The 16,787-nt window shown below is 42.9% G+C and overlaps 1 protein-coding gene across 1 annotated transcript in view; it reads left to right on the forward strand.

Annotated features, from left to right (window-relative positions):
• The first annotated feature begins 3,258 nt into the window (after positions 1-3,258).
• Positions 3,259-16,787, forward strand: part of LOC147726178 (uncharacterized) — a 32,407-nt gene continuing 18,878 nt past the window's right edge. Inside the window, exon 1 of the mRNA XM_086963434.1 lies at positions 3,259-3,417. Within this exon, the coding sequence (XP_086819560.1) occupies positions 3,259-3,417 (159 nt within the window). The remainder of the gene's footprint in view (positions 3,418-16,787) is intronic.

Below are 16,787 nucleotides of genomic sequence, written 5' to 3' on the forward strand. Positions count from 1 at the left end.
TAAATGTGTTGCACCAAATAGAGGAAGTAAGGAAACATTGATGTGAATCAAAACCTGAAGAAAATGTTGTGTGTATCAACTGTTGCAAGTATTTTTTTTAGAGTTTTATATAGCGCAAACTAGACCCAAAGATATCAAGTATCATAGCGCTTTACATGAGCACCAGTTTCATTACAGATGGGCACATTCACTTTTGTTAGGGGCGGGGATACAATGTAATTTGCCCAGAATCACAGGATGTTGAGTGCTGTTGCCGAGGCTCGAACCCGGTTTCATAGCTTCGAGGTCGACCGCTCTGCTGTAAGGCTACATCGTCTACCCAAAATTTTAATATGGAATTAGTACAATTAGACATATAAATACCATCATCAAATGAAAAATCCTTCAGTGCAGAAAGTTCAAATATAATCCATTGAGGTTTGTGAATATCAGATAAATCATGGATTAAGGCAGAAAATTGTCGAATTACAAATGTTGAGTGATATAATTTAAAATCAGGTAAATGTTCACTACCTTCAATCTTAGGGCGTTTGAGTTTTGTCAAAGCAATACGGGAATGTTTATTGCACCAAATAAATTTGGTAAGAATTGAATTGCTTTGAGAAAAATAGGAAGCGGGTATCTTGAAAGGGATCATAGTTATTGTATGCAGGGCATGTCATCTTAATAGTATCCAGTCTACCCCACCAGGATAGATGAAGAGGTGACCATGAGGATACCAATTTCTGCAATGTGAGTTTTAGAACAGTAATAGTATAACTGACTGTATGTGATATGGTAGAAGAAAACCAAATACCGAGATACTTTATTTTGAGCGGTACCAAATAAAATCAGTACTAGCAAACATATACTGACAACGGATATATGATTAAACAACTACTGCCTAAACTACGAATTCCTTAACCACGAAGGGTAAACAACGAGCAATGTCAAACCACTACATTGTTTACAATGAGTACCTAAACAACGAAAAAAATATTCAAATTGCTCAATACCCATTTACACCAATATGTTCTTTAAAATCCGCATGAAATGCACAACTATTCTCCTTGACCCCAGTCCCAGGTTATCTCCCAACCTAGGAAAGGCCTTTGAGGCACAACATTCTGTGTGTGAAGCACGTCTGTGCACTTACTCTCTTTTAGGCATCTCTCTCTGCTGCAGGGCTGTAGAAACGTGCGCTGTATCTGAGAGAGCAGGTTTTTGTTTTTGAAAACAGCCGGCTCTGTTGCCAGTGCTTCTGCCCTCCCCCATGCTGTGGACGGGATTAAGTGCGGTGCCTGGCACCTTAAACCACCAGCTGAAATCAAGCACACGGCTACAAGGCCTTGACTGAGAAACGGCAGAGGCAGCAGCAGCAACAGCTTTCAGTCACCCTCTCCCCAGAGCTGGATTCGAGCATTTGTTGGGTGACCTGGAGCTGATAAGCTTTCTAACATGGTGCCAAAGCTCTGAACCGCTCTGTCTCCTTTCATTCCAGGAGATGGTGTAATATTCATGACGATGCAATAAATCAGCCATCTGATGACAATAATATATCCTCTGGGTTGTTCTTAGGAACAATTTTCAAAAAAATGAAATTAATAAAAGTATGTCCTTTTACATTACAAATAAGCGGGCAAAATTAAAACAACCCTCTTGTTTCTCTAGGGCCATAGGCGTGTTCTCTTCAGATATGCAGGAAAGAGTTTTACGTGTGTCTGTGGTTTAAAAATGATTTTTCCTTGGGTTTACAGGCTTAACATACTGCATCCATTCATCAGAGCCCGCCTGCCTTGTTATGTTATGTTAATGCATGTTTTATATAGCGCACAGCTACTCCGAGGAGTGTCCCGGCGCTTCTAACTTGGTGCGGAAAACAAGGCGAGCAGGACATGACCAAATCTATTGGATGAAAAGCCAGGACTTCAGTTCTTTCCTGAAAGCGAGCAAGGTGTCAGTCTTTCTTAGAGTAACCGGTAAGGAATTCCACAATTGTGGTGCCTGGTGTTTGAAAGACCGGCCTCCGATGCGTGCTCGCTGGATCACAGGAACGGCAGCCAAGGCCAGCGAAGCTGACCTCAGTGTTCTTGATGGGTGATAGAAACACAGCTGCTTGCTTATGTAATGTGCACCCGTACCATGAAGGGCTTTAAAAGCCAGCGTCTGCGTTTTAAACACAATACGCTTCCGGATCGGGAGCCAGTGGAGTTTTTTCAAAAGTTCTTTAGCGTTGGATCTCCGATGAAGGCCAAAGATAGCGCGTGCAGCAGAATTTTGGACTATTTGGAGGCGCGATAAAAGATACTCCGGGAGTCCAAGATATAACGCATTTGCATAGTCCAAGCGTGAGCCAATTAACGCCTGCACCGTGATTTTTCTATGACCTGGGGACAGCAGCGGCAGAAAGCTTCTAAGTATCTTGAGAATTCCGAAACATTCACCAACTAGACCCTGAATCTGAGGCTTCAAGGTTAAACTGCTGTCAATTAAAACTCCCAGATTCTTGGCCGAGGTGGAAACATCAGAAGGTGGAAACATGGCCACAGGCCACCAAGCCTTCCATCTAGGATCTGATAGACAGCCAAAGAAGAGCACCCGGACTTGTCCGAGTTGCACTTCAGGCTGTTAAGCTGGAACCAATTGAACACAGCCTCAAGGCAACCTTTAATGCTCCCTCCATCAAAAGTCGGCACCCTTCTTACAGGAGAAAAGGAGCTGGGTGTCGTCCGCGTACGAAACGATCTGGGCCAGTGCCGCCAAGGGGGTCACAAAGATGTTAAAAAGAGTGGGGCTCAGGATAGAGCCCTGAGGCACTCCCACCTCCAACGGCGGCATAGTGGCAGAGTGCGGAGGGGCCCTGGCCGTTTGACGAAGGTCCACCAGGAAGGACTCAAACCAGCTGAGCACCGTACCCGCAGCCCAATCTCCCTGAGTCTTAAAAGGAGACCTCTGTGGGGGACGGTGTCGAAGGCCGCCGAGAGATCCAGCATTACCAGCATTGCCTTTCCCCCTGAATCCAAAACCTCCTTGATGGCCTCCGTGACTTCCAACAGAGCCGTCTCCGTGCTCATGTTGGAATGGAAGCCAGACTGGGTGTTATGTAAAATATTGTTGGTCTCAAGGAAGTTGGAGAGGGAATGATGGACATGCTTCTCCACGACCTTGGCAAAAGCTGGCAGGAGAGAGATGGGCCTATAGTTGGTGTGCACCAAAGGATCCAGGTTGGGCTTTTTCAAAAACGACAGGATAAGGGCCTGCTTCCAAGCCGGTGGAACCATGTCCGTGCTAAGTGAAAGATTAAGCACTGGATTGATCAAAGCGTTAATTGCCGAAGCTGATTTAGCAAGAAATTTAGCAGGGCAAGGATCCAGGGGGGAGCCAGATTTAAGTTTGGCCAAAAGATCCAATGAGGCAGACAGAGAAAGGACGGGAAAGGTAGAGAGCGTAGGAGCGTCAGCAGACAAGGATGGTAGAGGAAATGAAACTCTTGCTGCACCAGGAAGAAGAAAAGATTTCTGAATGGCCTTAATTTTGTTAGCAAAGAAATTGGCTAGTTGGGAGACCGTTTACAAAAAAGGGGTGACCCGGTGTCCCTCAGAACCTGGGTATGTAACAGTTCAACAAAAAATTTGGTTCTGTTGGGTAAGACAGGTTATTTGAACAATGCTTATAGATGCAAGTAAACACAAATCATCTCTCTGATACAGGGAATAGTGTTTAGTGAGAAATCAAGTGCTCAAAACACGGAAGAATACAGTTATATGTTAAAAAGTCTTGTATTGTACATATTAATAAATGTTTGCCTCTTTACAAAACTGAATTACTTCATTCATAAATTAATTCATAGATACATAGCAAGACCGTGATAAACAATTTTGTGACTTTTTGTGAATGGGTGCTCAGTGAACAGGATAATATATACAGTGCGGGAAATAAATCTATACAGATGTATATACAGGTATAATTAGGGTTTGGTCAGATGATGGTTTGTTCTCAACCGAGGATTCCTTTGGTTACTGTGGGAATCCTGGTGATTCTGAACCTATGGATTCGTCGGCGTTTCGACCCTAGTGTGCCCCTGTAGGTGGTCACGGCGGGTCTTTCTCAAGACAGAGGGGAAGGGGGACGGTTTAAAGATCAAAGCGGGAGTATCCTTGAGTTGATCTAGTACGGCTCAGTGGCCTCTCGCATCTATCGCGTGTGTCTCGGGGGTGAATCTCACTCTCTGGTGCCGGAAACCGCATCAGTCGGTTATGTGGTTATGTGGCAAATGAAAGCTGATTTGGAAAGTGGAAAATTCCAGCTCATCTTTTTCCAAGCCAACCTCTCACTAACCCACCCCTTCTTAATGAATTAGTGCAAAAGATTAATGCACTAAATGGAAGTCTGCTTTTGCACTAAGTGCATCCTGATTTATGCCACAATCTTTGCCTGATGAATTTGAAAGGACTTTACAATGTAGATGTGGACAAACATCCATTTTCACAATACTGCATGCCACTGCATGGATGATGAGATATATCTTGTAATCACAATTGTGGGTACTATTCTGAAATGAAGTACTTTGATTATACTCAGTCATCGACAATTGTGACCTACTACATGGTGCACAAGACCTCAAAATGTTTGGAACAAGCAGCGAGTGCTTAGAAGAAATCTGGCATAAATGAGTGTTGAATTCTGCAGGCTGTTCAAGAGGTTCATAATGTTTACAGTATGGAAAGAAGACTTCCCTCCTGCTCGATTCCTCTTGGTGAAACCTGGAGCCAGGAGGCTTTTGGTACTGGAGTCTACCACCCTACACTGACAGTATCTATAATTGAAATCAGAAAGGGTTTAGTAGCAAAACAAAAACAAGCATGGGAAAATCAAATGTGTCCCAGGTTGGCTGCCAGCCTTCTGACTTTGTCAGTGCTTGATTTGTCATTTTGTTGTAAAACTTTATTGTTGTGGAGGTGCTAAGCTATGAAAAATATACTAACAAAATAAAGCATTAGCTGAAAGCAAACACATTTTTGGTCTGAAAAGGCACACATTGCTATAGCAGTCCCTGGCACTGAAGAGAACTGCTTTGTGTGGGGTTGTGCTCCCTGTGAAAGAGTACAATGCTGTCACTCTGAGCAAAGTTAGCAGATGGCTGCAGTAGGCTGACCCATTCCCCCACGATGCATGCTATAGTATGGGGTAGGCACACATGAATGGCACAGCAACATACCAATGGAAGAATCACAGGTTGAGCCACCCAAAGTAGTCGCCAGCAAACTGAAATGACCCTTGCTCAAACAGGCAAGGCACCAATTGATATTGTTATGCAAAGGGGTTAACAACAGAGAATGTGTGATGGATTCTGTGCTTAATCTGTAAAAAACATAAGTGCCAGGACTCTCCTCAGCAGGCCACTGCAGCTTGCCCCACACATTACCCCACCATGTTGTCAATAATAGTAACAACACAACTACTAACCATCACACTCCTACAAATGTGACAATTCGTATTATTGCAGGCCTCCAGAGATATAAGAATGGCTTGGGCGGCACGTAACAGTCATTCTTAATGTATATTGAATTAATAATGAATTGATGTTGTGCTCGTCTCTAAATGAGCCAGACAGCACCAACTTGTGCCAGATTGTCACAAGTGATGGTTTTGACAATTATGTGCCAGTGCCGTGCACTGGAACTCACCTGCTCAAGTTAAGCAGTGGATGAATTCAAACACCGTAAACATACAGGTATCTGAAGACTGAGACCATGAGAAAGGAAGACGACGAGTCTAAGATTGAAACTAGAATGTAACTACTACAGCTGAGGAAGCTGAGACACTTTCTGATCTAGGGAGCCAAGATGTGAAAGAGGCTCACAACATCAGAGACAGGCACTTCCGTAAGTCATTTGTTTGCATGAGCAGATAAACATCTGGAGTCTGTTCTCATGGCCTCTTTACATGCTATCACCTCAGAACATGCACATGGGTGTCAAGGCTCTGGGAGTTGTAGTCCTCCCTCCCAAGACATGGTCCTGCTCACCCCAAAGCGGCTTCAGTCTCTGCTGTGTGACTCCAAGTGCAGTGTCACCTCACTCATCGTATCATGGGGTGGACCTGTGGATAAGAATGGGGGTGTCCTGCTAACTTAATATGCTCCCCCAACACTGAAAGGCCGCTAAGAGGTCAGGCAGAGAGAAGAAAGCACCAAACAGGTAGGAGCGGTGACAGTTTCCAACCCTGGCATTGTAGCAACTTTAGGCTGGTGAAATGTCCAGGTTGGAAGCACCGAAAGTGCATTATTCTTCTATTTCTTGAAACTCCAGATGGAGCTGGCAAGAGTTGTTGTTAAAAAAAAAGAGAATTAGAGAATTATTTGGAGTTAACACTGAGGGCCATTCAGTGGCGGCTGCTGCATAGGGGGCTAGGGCGCTGCCCACCTGCACTCAGCAGGCGCCAAAAGAGAAGCTGTTTGCCTATTTACTCTTTCCGAGACCTGTGAGCTGAGATCGCAAAGCGCACATGTCAGGAGAATAGGCGAGGGGAACAGTGATGGGGTTGATAGGACTGCGCTTGTGTGAGGGGCGGTCTTCACTACAGCCCTCTCATATATTCACAATTTCATAGACGTGTTGTGCATGCTTTGTGCAGCCCAGCAGGCCTAAAGATAGGAGCCAAGTCTGCAAGTAACACATTTTGAACAAAGCCCCCCCCAAATCCTATAAGTAAGCTGAATAGATTGTGTGAAGACGGAACAACCCTGCCTGTACTGGCTCCTGATAGGCCAAGCAGGGTCCTCTGGACTGTTTGTGAAGAGGACTTGTTGTGTAACAAACTAGTTTAGAAGGGTGAGGTGAAATTCAGCAGCAAAGTCAAGCAATGACCATTTATTCTGTAAATTAATCAGAGAGGATGAGGAAGAGGTTTTGGTGCGAGTTTGTGCGTAGGGATATGGGAAGACAGCTGAAGAGTGTGGCATTTTTTTTAGGTCTCGCCTATCTAGCACGCATGCCCTGCATAGGAAAGAGACCTCTTGAGATCGCTTCAGCTTTCCAGGAAAAAACGTGCACGCGTTGCATTGCTTTCAATGCAACGCGTGCACGTTTAGGCGATTTCCTTGCGGGAGCAAGTGGCGCCATATGGTGGCGCCATATGATCGCACGCTCCCGCAAGGGAATCGCGCAGGCCCCCTCTCCTGTTGCCGCACGCCAGCCGGCACCCGCTTCATGGTTGCTGCCCTTTACTTCTCACTTTACATTTATCGACACGGCGCATGCTACTTTTGGTTGCTTCCCATCATCGTTGCTTTTTCTTTCATCGCTTGTTATCCTCTTTATTTGTGTACGTGGTCATGATGGGGGTGATTCAATGCATTTACAGTGGGCCTGCGTAGCGGGGTCAGATCCTCTCACTGCCTAGGGTTTGACCTGTTCTAAAATGTCTCCCCTCTACTTCTCCTAATCACAGGAGGCAGCAGCTGCGCCTGCCTAGCTGGAGGTGAGCTTCGGGTCAGAAAATGACTGACTCGCTCTGAACCACCAACCTAGCAAAACACTATTCTCTCCACACTGCATGACACCTGCTAAACTGTGCAAAACAATATGTATGTATATATACGGCAGAGACATATGCGGACTCAGTGGATAATGAGCACATCGATTTTCGTGCAGCGCTCCAAGATTGGCCGAGGAGGACCCTCCAATACTCCAATCCTAGGTCTGTTTATACAATGAGACTCCTTCCCACTCACTGTCGATAGGCAAGATATGCTCAACCAGTGGATTGGCTGTTGTGCCACTCAGAAGTTCTGAAATGAAAGAACGACGAGAGACTGACTGGCTGACTTGATCTGTGATTTTTGTTTGTAGTGGAGAAGTAGCTACAGTAGGTAAATGCACTTGCAATAGATCGTCATGTAATTAAGAAAATACTTAAACATCTTTAGTTACACAGTATCACCTCTGCACTTCTTAGCAAAGATGCAGCATGTTAATATTTATTCCCTGCACTTTACCATAGGACTGCAATAGATTCAGCAGGGCACTTTATTGCAACAAAGATGGCACATTCTTAAGGACTTGCCAACCTCTATTGGCTTTTGAAGACTGATAAAGAGCGATATTTAAGAAGGTGCTCCTAGATACCTGTCAAGTTCAGTGACGTCATTAGTTTTTTCAGAGTTTTGTCCATGTTGGTCTGAAAAAGGCTGCCAGCACAATGCTGAATTTCCCCCACTCTCCCCAACATCACATTTGTCATAAAACTAAATGTGTGCCCTGGTCATTATGAAGTTCAATTTAATTGACTGGTGAGTAGTTCCACCCCAGGGATTCTAAAGGAGTGGCTTTATTTTAATTAAATGCATCGTCATAGGTCTCGAATCATCTCTCAAGAGCTGTTCATTGCTACATTTCAATCTAGTTTTTTGCAAAAATAACATTTTTAAACCTATATAGATGGAGCAGTAAATGCAGTGCCATTAACATGTTCTTGGTAGCAGCAGGTACAATTTAGTCCAGTTCGAATTCCAATATCACGCTTTGTTTGGGTAGTCCAAATAGAAAAGTATTTAATTACATCAAGCACTTAGACATTAATAATGTACTTTATGTAAATAGTTCAACGCCACACAATTCCACAAGCAGTTCCAATTCAACACATCACTTTCTTGCACTTCCAACAACCTTATCAACTCTACCCCACACACCCACTGCCCCTCTCATATTTCCTTCACTCTGCCACTACCCCCTCTCATCACACAATCCTACTGCCCCCTCTCATCCCTCCCTCACACTCCTTTTCTCCTCTCTACACTGCCTGCTCACACATACTAAGCACAGTTTCTTCCCCATGCCTTTTCAAGGTTTCCGTCCCTCAATCCCACGGTCTTCCTAGGGTGTCCTCTCCATAGACAGGTTCTCCCTCTTTATCAATCTCTGGCCTATTCTCCCTTCGTTCTCTCTTTCTCAAATACTGTTTCTGCTGCTCTGTTTCAAGTTCATTCACCACTTTCTGAACAAACTACCTATCCCTCTCTATCTTCCTTTCTATCTGTTCTGTGCACCTCTCACTCCCATCTCTGCACCAAGCCATATAATACCACTACACAAATGTACTCCAAACCACAAAATTCCACTCCACATATTTCCACAACATAAAAATTCAAATACAACCTCCATAATTCCAGTCCACACCACATACATCCACTACATTCCAAACTAAAACACATAGGTAAAAGACATTGGGCCATAATTTCAAGAATGGGCGATAACATTATCAGAAACTGACGCTAAAGCGATGATAAGGGGCTTGATAATATGCCCTATAGAATTCCAATAGAAGCCTAGGTTCTGATGTGAAAGACATCAAACTTGGGCTTCTACTGGTATTCTATAGGGCATATTATCAAGCCCCTTATCATCGCTTTAGCGCAGTTTCCTGCCGCTAAAGTGGCGATAATTTATCGCCCATTCTTGATAATATGGCCCATTGTCATTAACAATGCCGATATCTCTAACTCTCGCAAATGCGAGACCTATTGCATTGCAAATGCTTGCTACCTAGCCCCGCACGTTTATCCTCGTAAAGATGAAAGGCAACATCACCCTACTACAGACAAGTCCAATACGTCTCAGCAGCAATCCCTCGACCCAATGCGCATTATCACATGTGAGGTATTTTATACACATAGCAGGACCTGGCCAGATGTTCACCGGCATTGGTGGTAATTTAAGTTGGAGACCCCTGTCAACTATAATCCTTTCATTCTCCCGTCATCAGGAATCAGTGGAGCAGCCTGTCACAGTGCTCCCGACGAGGTCTTTTTGTTTTCCTAGAACGCGATTTAATGTAATTCAACATTACATCACTTTGCTGCCCTTTCATTGATGGCTGTACCATGTAAAAAGAGACAAGGTAAACAGAATGTTAAAAAAAATACACACCGCTGCAGCTGGACTCTGGGCAGGAAGTCCAGAAGAAGAGAGATGTTTTAACGTTCAAATAAACCCCAACCTCTGTAGTTTTAATGTTGTTCACCAAGGAAAGTTCTAAATAAATATCCCTAATGTTTGTTTTTAAGGTGTCCTGCCTGATATTTAAAAGCCGAAGTGCATTGCTACCTCCCCACTCTCCAGAAGTGCTAGCAACCTTCCTGCAGCTCTGGCCTTAGCACTGGGTTCATATGGTGAAATATATGTATTTTTCCTATTCGCGGTGTTGTGGCATACCCTCCTTCCTGAAATCCGTGCTACCTTAGGGGGCACACTCCACCCATCGAGGGTAGTAAAGACTTATTTTATGAAAAAATTTAAAGTCTGCAGCGCCTATAGACCCTTCTTTGAGGGTCTATGGTGGTCCTAGAGTATGGTGTGCTAAATAAATCCACGCAGTCCCTCAATAATTCTATTTTTCAATGAGATGAAAATGAAAATAATGTTAGAGGTGCTCTAAGGTATTCGCAGCAGTTTGCTTTTTCGGTCTCACTGAAGCTAAGGGTAGACTGATACAGTGTGTCTCTAGATTTTCTATTGTGTGGGACTCTGTACTTCCACCCAGGCCTCAGTCTCTGTTCAGTAGGATTATTTGCACACTGTGTCTAGTTCTGCCTGGGCCTCCCCAACATACAGAATATTACACACACTCTGACTGTCACTGCAATGGCCTCTACTCTGTTGGATCGGGATATTAAAAAGAAACACATACCCTACACACCTACACACCTTTCTCTGCTGAAGCAGTGTCATCTACATCATACAGGGTACTTTACACTTTCTCTATTCGAATATTCGACCTAAACAATATATTTTACCTGCTGGGGGGTTACTTCTGCTGTCATATAGAATGTGTTCTTCATACAAGCCTGTACTTGGGGTGCTAGAGGGTGTCAAAGTGACACCCCCTGCACCCTTGCAGGATTCGGTATTTACCGATTCGGTAAATACCCGGTAAATACCGAATCGGTATTTCCCATAGGAATCAATGGGCAATACCAATTCGGTATTTACCGAATCGGTAAATACCAAATTATACAGATTCAGTAATTCTTAAATTAGAATTACCTAAATCTGCCCCCTTCCTATTTACCGACTCCTAAATACCGAATCGGTATGATTCGGTATTTAAGAGTCGGTAAATAGGAATTACCTACATCTGGCCCTACGTCCTCGATATTCTGTCTCATTGATATTCTGGGCATGATATTCAGAGTGCACAGAAAATTATGGAAATGTCACATAAACAATTCTGTACAAGCATACAGTTTCCACCTTGAAGAAAACAGAGTAAAAAAAAATCAAAAAAATCTGATAGCTCACCAAAGTGAAATAGCCACTGAACCATGTAAAGAAACAAGTATACTGCAGTATAAGCACAAGGACAGGACAATAGTCAAACTGACCAAAGAGTACCCAACCTCCTAACAACATTATGCAAGGCAGTACAATCATACTGCTCTATCCCTCTAACCCTACCCCAGATCCTTCCAATTTGCGTCCTTATTTGCCTCACCACAGGAATACTATTTGAAGGGGGAGATTTACTAAGCTTTTGCACCATGTCTGCCTCACAAAATTGATGCAAATCGGCGCGAAATCTTTTCTTTACGATTTGCTTTCCATAGCTAAACTTTTTTAGCACTGGTACTAACGTGAAAGTAACGCTGCTTTGCATTGCTTAGCACCAACGGGGTGTACTATGGGCAGAGTATGGGCGTCCCTTCGCAACCACCCAAGGTTTCTGACGCAGGTCTATCTTATATAGGGAATAATTACTCAAAAGAGGAAGGGGCAAAGGTGGAATTTAAAGTAGGGTTTGCGAAGGACAAGCCAATATAAACACACACCTACAAAAGGGTATGACCATTACAATTCACAAAATACAATTTTAAAGTTACTACACCTCTAATGGGATTAAAACAAGCTTACATCTACTCCTGCGCAGCCTTGGAGTGAGTCAAGCACCACACATGACCAACCACTGGTACTGCAACACACTCCAATAGACTGCAGTGGAGGCTAGGAATTAAACTGACAACCATAGCAATTACAATTTAATTGTCAACCTTGTGGTTACACGGTAACTACCATTGTCTTCCCTAGCACAATACCTTCAGACCTCCCATAATGTAGTTAACTGATCTAAACCTGAGCCATAATGTGATTACCGTGACGTACAAAAGATCACAACTATCAGTCACCTGGTATCAATTTTTCCTGTATTACAGACAAAGAAGGGCCCCAACCCGACAACTCTAAACACATAACTAAGGCTTCCGGTTTTATGGTATTTATTTTTTTGAAATTTTCATCTGTATCTATCCATAATTATTTGTCACTAATTTTATCTGTATTTTTCTATATTTATTTAGAGTTTGGGGAAAAAGTGAAACGAGTATATTTTCAGTTTATCTAATTGAGATATATATATATATATATATTCACTAAAAAAACCATAGGTTTGACACCAGTTATAGTTAGCTGGAAATTTTACTGACATAAAACCATTGAAATTCCCACGTTATAGTTAGTTGGACTCACTATAACTTGCGCGCCTGCAATGCACTGCTGATGACGTCACATATTACATCACTCATGACATGGTCAGTGACATCACTCATGACATCACTGATGACACCATCCAGTGAATGTGTGTCTTTCTGAAAAATAAATATGTTTTATATATGTATTTGTAAAGGTTGATGGAAGAATAAATGTTTAAATAAGTGTGTAAATGGATGTTTTTTTTAAATAAAATTGATTGGTTAACTGGCTTATTAAGTGTATCTTAGTGAATACATATATTAGCGAGTCATTTTTAAATATTTAAATATATGTATCAGTGTTTCACTTTGTGTATAAGTGGCTGCATGTGTTGGTGAGTAGCTACATGTGTGTGTATATGGGTTATTAGATTTATTTTAGTATCAGTATGAATGTCTGTATGGTTTGGTGGGGGTATTACTTAGCACATAGATGCATCAATGACTGACTCACCGTTTGTATGTGTTTTGAAGACAGCATATGTGCAGGATTGTAAGGGTGGATGAGTGTGTATATGTGTGTGTTAGTGAGTGACTGTCCCACTAGTGTCTTTATCAGTAATGACATATGTTTTAATCTAGTATATGTGAGTATTGATGTATATAAGTGAGTATATGTGAGAGTGAGAGATTGTAAGAGTTCCTGTTTAAATAAGTATGTGTTTCTATAAGTGATTACACACTCATCCACCCTTACAATCCTGCACATATGGCAGCGTGAACAAGGGCTTTTTGCTCGAAACGCGTCGCTGGTTCTGTTGAAGGATAATAAAACATCTTTTGCTGACTCTGATGGTCCGGTCCTCATTTCTGCTGGCGTGGAGGCGGTGTCTGCGAGCGCAGAGCAAGCTGGGGAGGAACCTTTTTCATATATATATATATATATATATATATATATATATATATATATATATATATATATATATATATATATATATATATATAGTCAAGCCTGAATGCCTACCAGGTTTCAATGATATGAACACCAACAGAAGATAAATCAATGCACTTATATGAAAGTATGCAAATTTAAGGATCAGGCTTGTGCACGTTTACTGCAGTTTAGGCCTCTTTACTGAAATTCCATTCATTGTTTACCCCCTACCCACCCCACCCCCCCCCCCCCCCCCCCGCCCCTTACCATTCAATCCACACAGGTATTGGCCTGGCAGCAATTAGAATCACTCAAAACAAAACCCACTTTCCATTTTTATCCTCATTTAAAAATAAATACAGATAGGAAAATAAATGAGTCTCGGTGAAACCCAGGGATTGGTGATGCATGCATACACATCAATGTACGAGGGATCTTAGTGTACGAGGAATGCATGCACAGCAGTGTACGAGCGATCTTGCTGCTATCTGGTCTGTCATTTCCCATACCATGACTCTGTTGAGATGGGAAGTAGGTTGACTCAATCTTTCATCCTTATGAGGTTGATGGAACGAGTACCGATCTAGGGACTTCTTTTTGGAAATGACCGTTGATGTAGAGCAGAAAATCTGTATTCCAACTTCCTGGCAGGAATCTCACACTTCTGAACATTATTGTAACCTGGCACATTTTCTAGCAAACAAAGGTGCCAACTGCACTGGCCAAAGTATGACTTTAAAAGCCAGGACCGTGGCTAGAGCAGTCACATGACAAATGACCCATCCCTCCTCCCTACAAAGACTACTGCCAGTCCCTCGACAGACATTCTCTTTTCTAGCTCCATTTTACATCATGATGTCGATACCACATCCATCAAACATGAGGCTTTGTGCATTCTAGCAATGTAATGCATCCAAGTAAAAAAATTAATCAGAAAATGATCCACCTGCCATTATACAAAAAATCCAATTCACGCGAACTGCATCTGCTAATTAGAGGAACAAACTCAGAGGCTGGACTAGGAATTAAATTAGAATGACATTCATGAATACAGAAGCTAACCTCAGACATTAATACTGCAATTACTTCCATCTTTTTGTGACATGACATGGTTCAGAAGCATGAGTCCAGCCCATTTTCAAACCATCAGCAAATTCTTTATGTTCCCATGAGGAAGAGATCGGTTTGGGCTTTGACATACTTACAGTAAAAGCAATTACATTCAACGTCTACTGGACATGCAAACATTTATTAACATTTCCTAATCATACTTTCAGACCCATGAAATTGTCGGTAAACCAAATAACCTCCTCTTCTGGGACAGCAGGAAATTGATTTACCCCTCCGAGTCATTTTTCGCTTCACAGCAATCTGATTAATGTGATTGGTTTGAAACCATATCAATATTGTCGTTGGCAAAGTAGACGACAAAATGTCTTGAGTGATGCTGGATGCGGCCTTATAAAATGGAGGCAGCTGGCATTTCCTTTTCTGTGGTAATTTAATTTTAAACAAAACATATCTCTGCGAATGGCACGGCAGCACGGCAGGTCCACAAACCAGTACATGTTGAATACACCTCACTTAGGGCAAGATGTACAATACACTTTACCGGTTGCAAACGGTCCACTGGGCCGTTTGAGACCCGTAAAATGTACCAACTCTATTTCGCCAATCAGTAACCTATTACCGGCTCGCAAAAAAGGGTTTGCGAGTCTCTAATTGGAAAGGATGTGCCAAGGGGGTCCCTTTCTAATAGTGAGACACGCTGGTATGTAGGGATGTTTTGCGACCGTTATTGCACTCGCAAAACATTCGCAGTTTGCCACCAATTTCAAATTGGTGGTAGGCCATTTGCAGAAGGGAAGCGACCATCCCTGTGAGTGCCAGCCATTCCCAATGACCTGCCTCATGAATATTAATGAGTCAGGTCCCTTGTGACCCATTTGAAAATCACAAACAGTGTTTCAGACAGGGGAGGGTGAAGGTTGGTTCCCAGCCCTTCTGGGCCTTCGCAATCCTCCAGGGGGTCCTGTTTATCCTAAGACCAATGAATGAATGAATACTTGTAGGGCATAAGAGACTAAGAGGCCACTCCTCAGAAGGGACCCCATCATTTTGTGTTATGCCACTGACTACTGAACGACAGCAATGAGGGCTGGGGTTGTTTGCCTCTACTGTCTTAGTGCCCATCTTTCTACAGGTCTGTAAACTGAGCCCAGTACAACCCTTTCAGAAATCGACTCTCAGTAGTAGCGATGGAGAGCAAACACAGGCTTCAGAGGGAGGTAGTGGAGGGCTGTGAGAGCTCAGAGCTTAACATTCGCACATGAACACAACAAATGAATGTCTAGCTCAGTGCTTCTCTTTTATGAAAAAACTACACCCTGTTGCACCCCTGGAATTGATCTGTGCACATATGTTGCGCACACACATGCCCTTAGGGCATGTGTGTGCGCAACATGAAACTTTGAAAAATGCACAAAAGTGCATTTTTAAAAGTTTTTGCAAATGGTAATTTGCTACTCCTATTAGAGAAATCGCGAATTTTTTAACCTTGATGCATTGCATTTAGGGAATCTCAATTTGAGATTCCTTAAATGCAAGTAATCGTAATTTAGCAAATTCTTAATTTGCGATTTTTATATTTGGGATGATGCATCCCAAATGCAAAAATACCGGTCGCAAAGGCGCAGATTCTGAGAATCTGCCCCTTTGCGAGCGGATTTGACCTTGATGCATCTGGGCCTTAGACGCATAACTTTACACGAGTGGGCCAGTTGAACTTCAATCCAGTGAAACAGATAGAAAGGTCTTGTCCCAACTGTGGATTCACAAAACATGTTACGCTGCCACCATCGCTCTTTGTGCTAACCACAGCACGGAGACAGAGGCAGTAGTCCACTGTCTGTTAATGAGGGCACGCTGGCTTCGCCCCTCCAGGTCACAGGATAAGCCTAGGACCCTACGCATGTCCGGGAATTCGCTAAATTAATGTGATGCTAGGGCCAAAATTAAAAACTAGGATATTGGATATTCAAAACTAGACACTCACGACAGGGGAATGTGAGTATATTCCATGCAGGGGGACATTACCATCCCAACATAGGCCTAACTATTTATTGATATTTCAGGAGCTGGGCTTGGGAAGCATGCATAATACATACAAATGCTATTGCTTTATCTGTTTACTAGTCATACAATGTACCCTACTGTTTGAAGTCTATTCATGCCGCTAAAAATGACTGGCAAAACACACAAGATGATGGACGGAATGTGACACAATGGCAAAACATTCACCCACAGTCACAGATCTGGGTTTAATCCATCGTTATTTAGCTCACCAAGCCACCCCAGTTCAGACATGGCCATATGCAAATTAATCTTGACCCTGTGCCTCATGGAAACAGT

Source organism: Lissotriton vulgaris, chromosome 3_1 (genome assembly GCF_964263255.1).
Source record: "Lissotriton vulgaris chromosome 3_1, aLisVul1.2, whole genome shotgun sequence".
NCBI classification, from domain to species: Eukaryota; Metazoa; Chordata; class Amphibia; order Caudata; family Salamandridae; genus Lissotriton; species Lissotriton vulgaris.